Genomic DNA, 15184 nt, shown 5'->3' on the forward strand with positions numbered 1-15184 from the left:
ATTGATATCAGTTTTTCTGTCCTCGGTAATTCATGCTGATAACTTGCCAGTCCTTGTATCCGTAACGAAAATAAACTGGCATCCGACCCACATCCATCCCTCACACATTGTGATGAGAAAAAGACAACAACAACAAAAAACACACACTCCACTTGCAGCTGTCACTGATCAGAAGAACTCCAGTTTTCCCATTCTAAAATCCTTAATGTGCCAGTAAGGTTTTGCTTCCCATATTCACTGTCCAGACATCCTTCTTATCATGTTTTTTTTCTTCTGGTGCACACTTGAATTGTTGGCTGCAACTGAGGAGGAGGACTGTGCGCTGTGGTCCTGCAGTCAAGCTTGCACTCATAGAAAAGGGCATTTCTGGTTACAACTTTCAAAATAAAAGAAGAATTTGTGCCCATGTGGCAACAATAGACACATTTTAAGAGGAAGAAGCTTAATGTTTTATAGATAATATAAAAACATTACATCCAATTACATATTATATACATACATATTATTATGTATTTTTGTATACATTATTTTAGTAATCTGACCCTTAATTAGCCTTTTTTATCTCAGCTTCCATTATTCATACTTTCCCTACATACAGCTATTTTCACATTCAACTTGCGTTACTTAAAATTACAGTTGCAAAGGTAAGGCTAGGCCATTAATTAAGTTCATCAAGAGAAAATTACTTGCTGGTTCCAGTTTCTTAAGTGTAAGGATTTGCTGATTTTCCTTGTCATTTCTGGTAGTAAATTAAGAGTGTTCGGGTTTTGGACTGTTGGTTGGACAAAAGAAGTAATTTGAAGATTTTTCACAATTTTTCCTGACATTTAATAAACTAAACACTTAAACAATTAATCCTGAAGACAGTCCGCAAATTAAACAATAATGTGAATAATAACTATTGTCCCCAAGGATTTAGTCATTTAAATTCAAATGTTAACATGGATTTTTTTCTGCATCCCCTGGTACCTAATTAACTTATTCCCCGAGTGCTTTTATTATGAAATCAAGCTTGTCTCTTTTCCGGTCTCACACTTACTGTCTTCAGCAGACTCGACACAGCTGAGTGTCCCTCCCGTGCAGGCGCTCAATTGAGGGCACAGCCGAGCCACTAATCCGCAAACATGGATACGTCCTGAAGATTAACTTCAAATCTGGCAACATTCGACCTCGACAACGTCTTTGCTTTGGTACACCGAGGAATGATTAAATCTTTGCTCCAGTCCTGATGGAAACGCAAATCTAATCTTCAAACTGGTCTGTGACGCTCCCTTGAAGATTAACTACCTCAAACTGTTTATCTGACACAGTCTCATAGTAAAATAAAATGTGTTCACATTACCATAACCCACTTTGCCTTTTTTTTCCTTGAAGAAGAGGGTTTTGGGGTGACAGTTAAAAAGTTATATTGGTTGCTGGCTGCTCAGTTGCACCAATCAGCAACTGGTGATCATGATCCAAACCACATCTCCCCACGCAAGGGAGAAGCATCAGGGTTGTTCAATGGGTTTCTTGGGATTAGTGTAATCTCACTTTGATTTAATTCCCTAGAAATTAGCAAAATTAGACACTGATATTCAAAATATTTTTATGGACATGCACACTAACAGCTAGAATATCTTCAACTGGATTTTCCTGGGATAAAATATTTTATCAGAAGGTGCTCTGCATTATGATGTTTCTCCTGGTAGTTAAAAGTTGGGTACACATAAAGTAGCCCACATGATATCGCCACCTTATTTTGTTGGAAGAAACCCAATTTCAATACACTTAAGATGTTACCAAAAAGTAACTTCCCCTAATGTTGAAAAATGAAGAATTTAAGAATGCAGTATAATAAAATGCACTCACTCCACCATGTTTATTATTTGCCCAGGTGGCCTGTAGCTTGAACCAGGTCCTCATAGTTTCAAATCATTCCCTTGGGCATTACTCCTGACACCTGCAGTGTGAGTAGGGAAGATGGCACTGTCTGTCCAGGGTTTAACACACTCATCACGTTCTCTGGCGTCATCTAGTGGTGAATAATGACAGTGTCCGAGATTGGTTCAGGCCACCATGGTGGTAGCATTGACAGGACATTTTACTGCCAGCAATCATCACAAATCCAAATACGTTCCCAGCCAGGAAGTCCCAATTTACATTTACATTAACATAGTTTGACAGAAAAAAGATTTTGAGTTCAGTACCTTGCCACACCGACAATAGGCTTTAAAACAACACCTTTACTGCTACCGCAAGGTATTTAGTGACATTTATTCTTTTTTTTTTTGTATTTACAACATATTTTACCTCTGACATCAATTTATTTTACTGTTTCTATACTGCTACTATACACACAGCCTATCCTAGCAGCAAACGTGGGCAATAAGCAAAGAACATCCTGAACAGGTTGAAACAGTGTACAATGATAACCGCAACAAATTAAAAAATATGCTGAACAGATGCTTACAAAGACACAAAACATACGGCAATGATGTTCCAAACAGACCATTTCTCATAAATCTCTCTATTTCGGGAAAGTAAGCCCGTACCAGAGCTTCATGAAATCATGATGCCACTCTTATTTACAATAACAACAACAGCTGTTGCTCAACCAGATTAAATCACCATTTTTTTACACAATAGAAATTATAAAAAGTGTATTAGAAAGAGTTAAAGGTTATTAAGTCAGGGCATACAAGCAGAGATAACATCATTTACCTTCATCTTGCCACTAATGTGTAGCAGTTTAAATGTTGTGACGATATAAAATAAAAGAATAGTGCTTGCTTTGTGTCTGTAAAGTTTAACTCACTCATGATTTTTCTTTATATATATACACCAGCACCGCTCCCACTGTGAGACCCTGGTTGAATTTTTGATGCTGTATATCCTATGAAAACAGGGGTGTGTGGAACCGGATGAAAACTGGACTGGTAGGATGCGGTGGGAATGCCGGTGCCAGACAGAGAATATGGTGTGGCGGTTTGGCTGATGTACAAGGAGTTGCCTGGCGTGTACAGACTTCCAACATGGTTAGAGCTTCGCATAGAGGAATGATGAGCCATGCTGCCTTGATAATACAATGAGGCATTTTCAGGTAGACCCGGGTTATAGACAACATGAGGGTTGATTAGTGCCCCATTGTTTGTGGGAATGTTTTGCAGTGGTGTTGAAAGTCGTGGTCCAACAAAGCTGTTGTTCTGCAGAGAAGGCTGGTGTGCGGTGGATTGCAGGCTGGAAAGAGTCGAGATAGGATGATAATTCATTACAGTTGGCTTACTGGGTCTTGGCTTGAAACTGAGCAAGTTTGCTGGGTGATACACATCAAATGAGCCTTTGTCTGAGGGCATACGGCGACATAAGAACAACATGGCTGAGGCGAAAAGGAAGGCGCCGGTCACCCAACCGATGTAGAGAGCCTCTCCCAGCTCCCTCCTCTGGGCATCAATTAGCAAAGGATTGTAAAAATCCCTAATGATGACATGAGCTGTCCATGACACAGGGATAAAGACACAGATACATGCCATGAACTGCATACCACCTGCAACCATCAGGATAATGGTCTTGGCATAATCGTTACCCTGAAAACAGGAAACACATCGCATTCCAGCCAGAGCGACAAGGAGACCCAGCCCCGACAAGGCCAGGGAACAGCACATCAGACCCCTGGCTGCCTGTAAGTCCGGGGGCAGGAAGAGCAGGGAGTCGTACACCTTACACTGCATTCTGATGTTGCTCTGTCGGTAACAGTTCATCCACAAGCCCTCCCAACGGGTTTCCATCACAATTATGTTCTCCCCGATGAAAGCTGTCACCTTCCACATTGGCATCCCAGTAGTAGCCGCCGCCCCAATCAGTCCAACCAGGCCGACACACATTGCGGCTATTTCTGCAACACCTTGAACCATTGTGCAGTGTAGTTCAGCTATGTCCAAATTCAAATTTAGTCTGAGAAGTCAGAGACAAGTCCGAGGCAGCAGGGATCTTCTCATCTGATGCAGTTTGAATGCTGTAAGAGAAGGTTTGTTGTGGGAAAGATGCTTTGCAGCCACCTGGTTGGCTCAGAGCAATGGGGGTAAAGAGGACCTCTGCTTATTTTGTGTTTATGGTTCCTCTGGCTATAGTGGTATATCTGTGCCATCAGTGTCTCTAGCAACAAACACCAACAAACCAGAAATACCAGAAACGGCTCACAACTTCAGAAAAGTGTTTGTCACTTGCCATGTTTTTATTCTCCATTATAATATGTGATAAAAAACCAGAATCAAACAAATATACAGTGTAGCAGAGAAACTCCTGCAGTACTTCTGTTGTCCACAGGAGAGCATAGAAGACTTTCATGGAGATGGAACATAGAGGAATCTCTCATCACAAAGCCTAAATACAGTTACTGATTGTTGTCGTTTATTTTGGTGTCACCTTAAAGGTCCCATGTGTAGGATTGACCAACTGAAAACCCCCATCTCACCCTCCCCTATGGTGGCCGCTAAAAGGCAAAAGGCCCCTTCTAGAGCCAGTGTTTGGTTTGTGCTTTCTTGGCTACTGTAGACACATGGGAGTACCGGCTCTAAAGATATAAAAGGCTCTTTCCAAGGTAATAAAAACACAGTAATTCATAATTTCAGTTATTTTACAGCAATGAAAACATAACTGTGAATATTATATTCCATTTCTGTCTATAAAGCCACTTGAATCCTACACACTGGACCTTTAAGCAACAGAAGAAAAACACAACATTGCCATTACATCAGTAAATATTTTCAGTATTCAACACCAATTAAATAACCCATATGTTCACTGTGATAGACTCTTACACTCTGCAGATTGTCTTTTTCTGTTTGACAATGAATTTACCTCCAGTGTATTCGGAGTTCTGCAGTTGTAATCTTTTTTAAAGTCACTGAAAGTGAAATGAGGTGGAAGTGAAATGATGGTTCAAGAGCTAATATACTTTACTGAACAGAGATAGAAATATTCCCTCACTGCTCAAACATACAGTGCTGGAGTCAGCCCGGAAATGAACAAAACAAGTTTTGGTCTAAAGCTATCTTTATCTCCATTCAAAGTGACTTGCAAATTCTTATCATGTGATCATGCTGTCACGTTGTGTCGGTCTGGCTTCTTCGCAAACACTAGGTCAGGTTAAGTCTCCACACCTTTAACAAGCAGTCTTAAACCTGCATCTCATGTTTACTTAGCCATTTGTTCAGTTCCATCAGTTTCCAAGAGCTCCAGGACATCATACCAAACTCAAACAAAGACTCACAGTTGTTTTCTGATTAAATAGACACACAAAATGTTTTGAGTCATAACTACATAGCTCATGTGTCAACAGCAAATAGCATTTTAACAGTAAACACAAATGCACTTGTGTCACATTATTGCATAAATTGTTATATACAGCATACACATACAAAAGTTAAAACCTAATAAACAAAAAATAAGGCTGTCAGTATAAAATTTGATTTTACAACATATAAAAGTAATGAAAATAATGAATTGCCTCTAGGGCTGCAATCACTGATTTTTGTTATCAATCATCTGCTGACGATAAGTCGATTAATCGCTTAGTTTACAAAATGTGAAGAAATTTTTTTTTTTAAAATGCTCATCACAATCTCCCAGAGCCAAAAGTGATGTCTTCAAACTGCTTCTTTTGTCCAACCAAGAGTCCAAAACCCAAAGACTCTTCATTTACTATCATAAATGTCAAAGACAAGCAGCAGGTCCTTACATTACATTTAAGAAGCTGAAACCAGCAAACGTTTGACATTTATGCTTGAAGAATGACTGAAACAATGAATCCATCATGAAAATAGTTGGCTGGTTTCTTTCAATCGACCAATTGTTGCTGCTCTAATTTCCTTAAACACAGACAAGGTTGAAATAATGGTACAGTTTATTTGGAGTGATTTAAATCCATCCATCCATTTGCATTCACAGTAAATGTATTTATTGAAATGTGTATGCTTTTTTTTTTTTTTTTTACCTGAAATTCATTTTTGACATTGAAATGTGTCATAGATTGAACTCCCAAGCAACCGCCATAGAAATTCCCTTGCATATAGTGACCATAGCTGTGATAATCATTACCTCAGTCCGTTTAAATGTTCAGAGATAGGCCACCCCGCTCTGTACAGAGGGGTATCTGGAGTGGTAGCTGTAGTTGGTTGATGGGTGTCTTGACAGCACTGGCTGAGGCTGGGGTTGCGGTTGGGGAAGTAGGACCAGCTGTTGTGGCCGCAGAGGCTGTGGAGGAGGATAGGCCATGTAGTCAGAGTTCCTTGAGTATATATACCTCTGTGACTCTTTGCCTTCAGACTGCAGATTGCAACAAACAAACATGCATCCTCCGGCGAACAAGAAGGCGGCTGCCACCCAGCCGATGTACAGAGCCTCTCCGAGCTCCCTGCGCTGGGCGTCGATCAGCAAGGGGTTGTAGAAGTCCCTTATGATGACATGACCTGTCCAGGACACAGGGATAATGACGCAGATACATGCCATTATTATCATGCTTCCTGCAATGATGAGGACCATCCGCTTGGCCCGATCGTTGTTTTGGATACATGATGTGCACTGCAGCCCCACCAAACTGATCAACAGACCGAGACCACCCAGGGCCAGAGCGCAGCACATGAGCCCCCGAGCTGCCTGTAGGTCAGGTGGCAGGGCCAGGAGGGAGTCGTACACCTTACACTGCATTCTGATGTCGGCCTGCCGAAAGCAATTCATCCATAGACCCTCGTAGCGTGTCTCAAACACAATTATGTTCTCCCCGATGAAGGCTGTGACTCGCCACATTGGCATTCCAGTGCTTGCTGCTGCCCCAATCAGCCCAATTAGGGTCAATAGCAGACCCACTATCTCCAGTGCGGAGTTGGCCATCCTGTCCTCCTCCTATTCCTCCAAGCTCATACGTATAATAATGTGCGGACACGGTGCGACTATAGTAGGAAGCAGAAGATTCACTCTATTGAGTGGCTTTGCATCCCAGTGGAGGAGGAGGAGCAGGTTGATGATCACCTGTACTGCCTCCTCCCTGTGGATAGGACACCAGAATGGGAGGGGTGGGAATTGCGACCCGCTGCTAGGAAACAGAATCCCCCAGGTGTTTTTTTTTCTTTGTATGCCTTCCACAGGAGCTGCTGTAAGCTGCCACTTTGTTTGTTCAGAAGTCTCAATTTACATTCTCAGATCACACCTTGGAAGAGGAAGCTTTTTTTCTGTTTTTTTAAGGGTATTTATTAAAAAGGAGGGAATTTTTATGGTTGAGCAGCTTGTTATTAGCAGTGAGCACATACAAAAGAAAAAGATCTTTTGTTAATGAATTACTAGTTTAAACTACAGATATCGTAGACATCCATCAGCTCTGGGGCTGAGCCTAGTATTTGTACTATTTAAACTCATATTTATTCCACATATACATTCATATATAGTAAAAAAGAGCCTTTACAAACCTTTTGTGTGTGTGTGTGTGTGTGTGTGTGTGTGTGTGTGTGTGTGTGTGTGTGTGTGTGTGTGTGTGTGTCATGGGATGGGGTAATGCTTGTGTACCCATGTATCACTGTCAGTATTGGATTTCTTGTCTGCGTCTCTTGTGTCTATCTGTGCTCTGTAAGAGGCTGGCAGTTGCAGCTCTGGCTTGGTGGAAATGAAATCTCTTGGCAGGTTTGCATTGTGGGCGGACCTGCGTTAACAGTCTGGTTTTACTAGTTTAGGCACATTTCCACAGATAACAATGGAGGCACAAGAACTAAACAATGTAACTTTCCAGTTACACAACTGTTGGTGAAACGGGAGCAGTTTCAGTACAAAGTTTTGAATCCCAGGCAAACTCAAGAGCATTTGGCAGGAAGCAAAACCTCACCCTTAATTCTTGATCAGTTTTGCCTCTTTTAATAAAAATATTTTAATTTGAACGCACCAGTAAAGACAACGAAATTCTCTATTTTTCTCAACTTTATCCCTTTATTGGAAAGCACAAATGACCTTGTATGTAGGCCAGGATTTTGAAAAACATATGTACATTTACAACAAAAACTCAGCAGTCAACACAAATCATTTGGAGGTATATTATCTGTAAAAGGCCTAGTGCATAATTTGTTCTCAAAGAGCATGTCGGCAGAGGCTGTAAAGAAAATGATATCAACTATTACCTCTGTATTGTTACGAATTAACAAATACTGCCTCAGTGACAGATATAATTTAGTCTAAATTAAGTGTATGGAAACAAACAAAGCATACAGTAATTCAGCACAGTTCATCATGGTAAAAAAACAACAATCATTTCCATTATGAATTTCAATCTCTGCTACACACTTTGGCCTCTGAAAAAATAATTAATCTCATTCAAATACGCCAGATCTTGCCATGGTTTTTTTTCTTTTTTTTAAGGAGTCCACAATTGTCTCTGTTTGAATTCCCTCTCTAGTACTGACTTGGTGTGTATGCCACAGATCCTGGCGGGGGTGCAGAGTAGGGAGGCTGGTAGGTATAAGCTGGCTGGTAGGTGTACGGTTGGTATCCAGGTTGGTATGCAGGTTGGTAGATACTTCCCCCAGGGTTGTATACAATCCTCTCATCTTGGTCCTGGGTGCGGGGAGCATGACGGCACAGCAGGATCACTCCGGCAGTAAAAAGCAAAGCTGAGGTCACCCAGCCAATGTAAAGCGCCTCCCCAAGCTCCCGACGTTGGGCATCGATCAGCAGTGGGTTGTAGAAATCCCTGATGATGACATGGCCGGTCCAAGACACAGGGACCAGGGTAGTAAGACAGGCCAGCAGGAACAGACAGCCCCCTGACACAAGAACAATATGCTTGGTGCGAGCCCGATGGTCCACCACTTTGGTACACTTCATCCCCACTGCTGCGACAATGAGGGCAAAGGTAGTCAGAGCCACTGAGCTGCACATCAGACCCCTGGCAGCCTGGAGGTCCGGGGGCAGAAACAGCAGGGAATCATACACCTTACACTGCATCCTGATGTTGGCTTGTCTGTAGCAGTTCATCCACAAACCCTCCCAGCGGGTCTCCATGACAATTATGTTCTCTTCGATGAAGGCCGTTACCTTCCACATCGGCAGGCCCGTCACGGCTGCCACTCCAATTAGTCCAATGAAACCGATGATGAGGGCCACTACCTCACAACAGATGGCATCCCGACGGTCCTTCTTCTCAATTCTCTTTTTTTCCTCATTTACAGAGTCTTGATAATCTGAATAGGCCTTTGCCTGTTTCTCATCGTAGTAAGAGGGTGCGTAGGTTAGTGGTGGCTTGCTGTAGCCACTGTAAGCAGTGTAAGAGGCCATTGCGGCTATCACACAGTGAGCCAAAGATAAACCTTTGGCTGCACTCTCAAGGCGCAGGAAACAAATCTGAGGAGAAGAGCAAGTCAAGGGACTTATACACCCACAAAAAAATGCTAACGATGCAAAGCAATCTTACTGGTTGAGCTGCTTTACAGCCAGATATGCGAGGACACACCAAAGAGTGATGCTTGTTTTGAATGCAAATGCAACTGCCACTACTGACAATCAACTGTTTGGTCTTGTGATTAAGTCACTTAATCAAAAACAAATTAAATCACTGTATAAAGTCACAGCTGATCAAAGTATTTTTCCTCTGTTTCAAAGTTTAGCCGGGAGACATTCAAAGTATTTTCGTAGACTTAGCAAGCAAACAGGCAAAGCTAAAAATGTACAATAACCATGAAAAAAAACAAAAATCTCATTGCCATTACTGGTTGGAACTTGGAGCTGAAAATTACCCAATCAAATGTATGGCCTTTCTTATAGGGCTGTAACTAAAGTTTTTCATTGTTTATTAATCTGTCACGCATTTTCTCGATTAATTGATTAGTTGTTTGGTCCATAAAATGTCTGAAAAGGTGAAAAAGTGTTGATCAGTGTCTCCCAATATGCCCAAGATGACATCCTCAAATATCTTGTTTTATCCACAGCACAAAGATATTTGGTTTACTGTTATAGAGGAGGTAAGAAACCTGAAAATGTTCTCATTTAAGAAGCTAAAATTAGAGAAGTTGGACTTTTTTCTTTAAAAATGACTCAAAATGATTTATCGATTATCAAAATAGTTGGTGATTAATTTTAAAATTGACAACTAATCGATTAATCATTGCAGCTTGACTTTCTAATCAGAAAGTATTAAAAAAATTTAAAGAATACGTCTTGGATGATCAGTTTACATGAAACCAAACTACATTGGGTCTTTATTTTATGTTGCTAAATGTAGGTAGGTGGTGGCTGCTGTAATGTACGTAGGTTATGTTGTTGCCCAATCTGCCACTCTTAAACCAAAAGCCGATAGGATGATCACAGATGTCAAGCTGTCTCCTCCTTTATTTATAAACTGAACTGAAAGGTGTTGAGCACAGAAACTTGAGTAGGAGCGGTTTCATTGTAACACAGTATTGTCCGTTTTCCAGCACTTCTCACCTCGTCACTGCCACACTGAAGTCTTCCTGCCCTCATAAACATAAGAAAATTGTGTGGATGTAGATAATATGTGCATGCTAGAAATATACAAGAATTCAATGAAGCAAGCAAACATGGAATCAAACCTTTAATTGAAACCTCTCTGTGAATAGGTTGATGTGATTGCTTGGCTTTGAATTATTACCAAATCAAAAGGATTAAGAACAAGTGAGCAGATAAAAGCAATCATATTAACAGCAAATAAGTACATCAATACTTACAATGTACATCAAATATCACTCACATATTTAAGTGCAGCTGTGAAGGATTTGAGTAGAAAATACAAACAATGGAGATGAACCATTTATAATGCAATAAGAACACAGTGCATTAGTCATTTAAACAGTTAGGGTGATTCAAATTTGTACAGTAGGTAGTGAAAACAAATGCATTTATACAAACTTCGCACACTCTAGACTTCATCTTGTGACATTCCTCAGGCAGCATCTTTCAAATGAGTCATGTAAAGAGGAAATACACTTTAATTTCAGGCGGTACAGTTCTTCACACATATTCTTGATGCCCATGAAAGCTGGACGATGTCTTCTCCAGGTACACACTCCCCTCTTTCTTTATGTCCCTTGATCCCATAAGATAGGCGTCAGCGTAGGGTTCTTCCTCCTTCGATCTACGTTTGCAGTAGCTGAACAGGAGGATGATGCCAGTGATCAGCAGAACACCAGAAGTTGCCCAGCCAATAAAGAGGGCCGCCCCCAGCTCCCGTTTCCGAGAATCCACCACCGTTGGGTTGTAGAAGTTGCTGATGACAGTGTGGCCCACCCAGCTGACAGGGATGAGCGTGGTCAAAAAGGAAAGCAGATACAAACCACCCCCGAAGGCCAGGGTGATGTTCTTGCTTTTTATATTGTCGTTGCAGCAGTTGCTCTTCTTGGTCCCACATCCTGTGATGAACAAGGAGATGACAACCAGGACTATGGAGACACACATGAGACCCCTGGCAGCCTGCAGCTCAGATGGGAGAATTAGAAGTGAGTCATACGCCTTGCACTGCATCTTGATGTCAGCCTGTATGTAGCAGTTCATCCACAAGCCCTCCCAGAGTTCTTCCATGACAATGAGATTGGCCCCAATGAAGGCGGAGACCCTCCACATTGGCATGGCAGTGATAGCTATGGTCCCAAACAAGCCGATGAAGCCCAGGACCAGGGCTAAGACCTCCAACTTTGCTCTCATGGCTCAAAGAGAAGTATGGTCTCGTCTCTCCCTCTACTAGTAAAGACTGCTCAACCGATCTGTTTTGCGGAGCTTTTAATCTGTGATTGTATCACCATGCCTGCAATGTCATCCTACTGGTTTATGTTTACTTGACCTCCATCTCGATCAGTGTTTTGAATGCAACTTTGATAACAAACTCTGCATTTGTTTGTCTTTCAATGAGTGTGAGACATTTGTCATCACAGCTCGACCTGAATGACAAGTGCCAATCAAAAGAGTAGGATTATCCTAGGGAGAGAAAGAGTGCAAACCTGCCCTTCACCTACTGTGCGTATTCTCTTAATGCCTGTGACATATTCTACAGATACAGACATAAAGCTGTAGTGAAACGCTGGTATGATGTAAATATGACTGTCTACAGGTTGTTTTCAGGTCTATTTTTGCCGAGAACCATGTGCGTGTTGCGGTAAAAGTGTGGCTTGTAAAACCTCTTCAAACTCATTTGCATAAAAATCAAAAAGCTTCAAATTGATTTTTTTTAATTCATTAAATGAAATGTTGACATTTTGGAAGTAAGTTGCCACACTGTGCGGAATTTACTGTAAGAGTACATGTGGCATGTAATTCAGCTCTTTACATTAGGGCAGCAACTATAGATTATATTTCTTAATTGATCAGTTCATCTATAAAATGTAAAAAAAAAAAAAAAAATGAAAAATACTCATCAAAATTTCCCAAAGCCCAAAGTGAAATCTTTAAATTGCTTCTTTTGTCCAATCAACTGTTGTAAACCCAAAGACTCCTCTATACTACCACAAGTGACAAAGAAAAGCAGCTAATCATTATAATTAAGAAGCTGGAACCAGCAAATATTTGTCATTTTTGCTTGAAAAATTAGTGAAACAATAGTCAAAATAGTTGGCAATTGATTTTCTGCAAACAAAACTTGTAAGTCTACTAGAAAAAGTTTTTTTTTTTTTTTTTTCTTCTGCCAACCTTGACATAAAAATAACATCGTCTCAGGAGAAACTGTATGTGCGGTCACCCTTAAGAGCAAGACACACACCCAATGTTTTCTGTATGTCAACACGTCAGCTCTTCAGAAAAGCAGTTTATCCCGTTTGCTTCTTCAATTATCAAATGCTGGCTACGCTACTTTGACCTGTTCTTCTCTCTGTCTTTGTGAGTGTGCTATGGGCATCAGTTAAAGCAACACAGTGTTACAGTGTCTGTGTGGATTGCACTAAAGTCAACACTCATTTGAAATGTTGTGTTTTTTTTAGAAGGGAGTTTGTGATACATCTGTAAACTTCTACATCACTTCAGCGCGAGGCTCATTAACTCTGTTCATTGCAGATGGAAAATTGGCATTGTGTTCCTCATTAAAAAAAAAAAAAAATCCCACCTTTGCCATACTCATTAGAAAGACAAGACAGGAGTAAAAAAAAAACAATCATCAGTCAGCCAATCTACTTAATGAGTGGTTTTCAACAGACTGTTTTAACTTTGTGTATGACAGTTCTGACTTGTGTTAACTGAAACTAAAATTCTTTAAACGTGACCAGGTAGATTGGCTGATGGGGGATAAGGAGGAAATGTTTTAAAACAACAGGGGATTTTATCTTAACAGGAGCCACTCCTTTGTTCAAACGTCAGTTGGTCTCACCCTGTTGGTCAGCTGGTTTCTAAGAAGTAGAAGAGACAGAGAGAGAGAGAGATGTAGCAGAAGAGCTCATAAAACAGGAACAGAAACTGGAAAGCCTGTGGAACAGGTTTGCTGAGTGATACTATTGTCTCATGCTCAGCTGCTTTAAATATAAACACATTCGCTCATGGTGAGAAACTCATAGCTGTGAACTCAACTATGTCAAACGGTTGTATTTTCTGTATTTGTGGGATCTTTTGCTGCTGGTATTGAGGCTTTGGATATTGTTGTGAGATAGATGTAATAATTATTAAAAAATATGATGCAAACGGAAGTAACTGATAACACAGTAAGGTGGGCGGGGCTGGTGCAGTGGCACAGGAAGTAATCCATCTACTACAGATTATGTGTGCCACCTACTGTATGTAAATGTGACTACACATTCTGGGGCCACAATAAGATTCATATAACATTCTGAAAGAAATTAATAGCCTGCTATTCCCATTTACTTCCTCTGCCTACTGTAACTTCTAATTTAGTGTTCATTTTAAGATTTAAGGTTCAGAAATGGTCTGTTCAGACAAATGGAAAGAGAAGCCCATAAATCAAGCTTGTGCCACTTTATCTTAGCTAAGATAAGCATCTGTTCCGTCAAAGCAAGGGGCATTGGCAAAGCAACCCTGTCTCATCTCAGCACCTCAGTGGATACTATTGCTGCAGATCTACAGCACAATGAAATCTGAAGTGATCTTCTCCCTTTATCTGAAGGAGCACCAGAGCTTTAATGGTGGGGTGGTGATTGACACTCCTGAGAAAGGGAATGAACCTGGCAGGCAGGATGTCCACAGAGCTCAGAGACAAAAAGATAAAAAGAGGAGATGGGGCTGTGAGAACCATAGATTATAGTGTCGAGGGTATGTGCAGCCATGCTACCCCATGTACAGCTTTAAATTGCTGATGAAATTGGTCTTTGCAGGGGGTTGAAATGACAGGGAAGTATCTACAACTCATAATAGACTCTTGCTCTTCTATAGCAGCACTACTTCTGTGGCAAAAAAATGTAAAGTTTTGTGAGCAGCACCAGAGGCTTTATCCTCTGTATAGTTACCACTGTAGGACATTATAGACTCTGCTTCTTGCTAGATAGGAGACTAGCTCATCCTTTTTGCCGTTTATGGTTTGTAATACTAATATGAACGAAGGGATGGAATTTTCTGTAGTAAACAGATAAATCTTTCAGCAAACTGTCTCATCACTACTCCTTAGGATCCTTTTAAAAACACCTTTTTAATTAGAAGTACAATTGATGAGAAGCATTGTTTTTATTATTATGCCACCCGCGTGAACACGGTATCTCCTTTCCTCATCACCTGCTCATTTGTCCAGTACCATTATACAAAACATAGGGGTTGGACAGTGTAGAACAAGCACTTTACATCACAATAGCCCTCCAGTAAATACCAGTTTGTTACAGCTCATGTTTGGTTCCTCTTCAAACTGACAAGGATCTTGATTTAAGTTGACCTGTCAGTCTTTGTGACTTTCAAGTCAAGCAAATATCCAAGTGTCTTTCAGTCGGTGGCGATTAGGGTCTACTTATAACCACTGATCATCTTTCCTAATTCAGTTTTTTGTGATTGGCATGATAGTTTTGACACCGTTCCCCCAGTCACATTATTCTGCAGTGTTTGTAACTGACGCACCTGCATTTCATCTCTCAAAAATTGTGATGACATTTGCGAGACAAAGAGCTTTTATAAAAGAGGAGATCACAAGCAGACCCTCGCCAACGCTCACTGAAATACCCTTGACAAGACACAGTAGCTGCTTAACACAAAGAGTTGTCCTCAGGAATGGACAACAATGGTAGTCTTTTTCCACTAT

The 15184-nt window shown here is 40.9% G+C and overlaps 4 protein-coding genes across 4 annotated transcripts; all 4 read right to left on the reverse strand.

Moving 5' to 3' along the window:
* Positions 1 to 2810: 2810 nt before the first annotated feature.
* LOC141016852 (claudin-8-like) lies at positions 2811 to 4815 on the reverse strand. The gene is made up of 2 exons (XM_073491417.1): positions 4794 to 4815; positions 2811 to 3874 (listed from the first exon to the last, which is right to left on the reverse strand). Exon 2 carries the CDS (start codon positions 3861 to 3863, stop codon positions 2811 to 2813), a length of 1053 nt encoding a protein of 350 aa, XP_073347518.1. The 5' UTR covers positions 3864 to 3874; positions 4794 to 4815.
* Positions 4816 to 6096: 1281 nt separating this feature from the next.
* Positions 6097 to 6870, reverse strand: LOC141015225 (claudin-4-like). Its single transcript, XM_073489182.1, has one exon. The coding sequence runs from the start codon at positions 6868 to 6870 to the stop codon at positions 6097 to 6099; it is 774 nt and encodes a 257-aa protein (XP_073345283.1).
* Positions 6871 to 8412: 1542 nt separating this feature from the next.
* On the reverse strand, positions 8413 to 9294 carry LOC141016508 (claudin-8-like). Its single transcript, XM_073490901.1, has one exon. The coding sequence runs from the start codon at positions 9292 to 9294 to the stop codon at positions 8413 to 8415; it is 882 nt and encodes a 293-aa protein (XP_073347002.1).
* A 1689-nt stretch (positions 9295 to 10983) lies between these two features.
* On the reverse strand, positions 10984 to 11673 carry LOC141017475 (claudin-17-like). Its single transcript, XM_073492202.1, has one exon. It carries the CDS (start codon positions 11671 to 11673, stop codon positions 10984 to 10986), a length of 690 nt encoding a protein of 229 aa, XP_073348303.1.
* Positions 11674 to 15184: the final 3511 nt, after the last annotated feature.

This window comes from Pagrus major, chromosome 2 (assembly GCF_040436345.1).
Source record: "Pagrus major chromosome 2, Pma_NU_1.0".
Taxonomy (NCBI): Eukaryota; Metazoa; Chordata; class Actinopteri; order Spariformes; family Sparidae; genus Pagrus; species Pagrus major.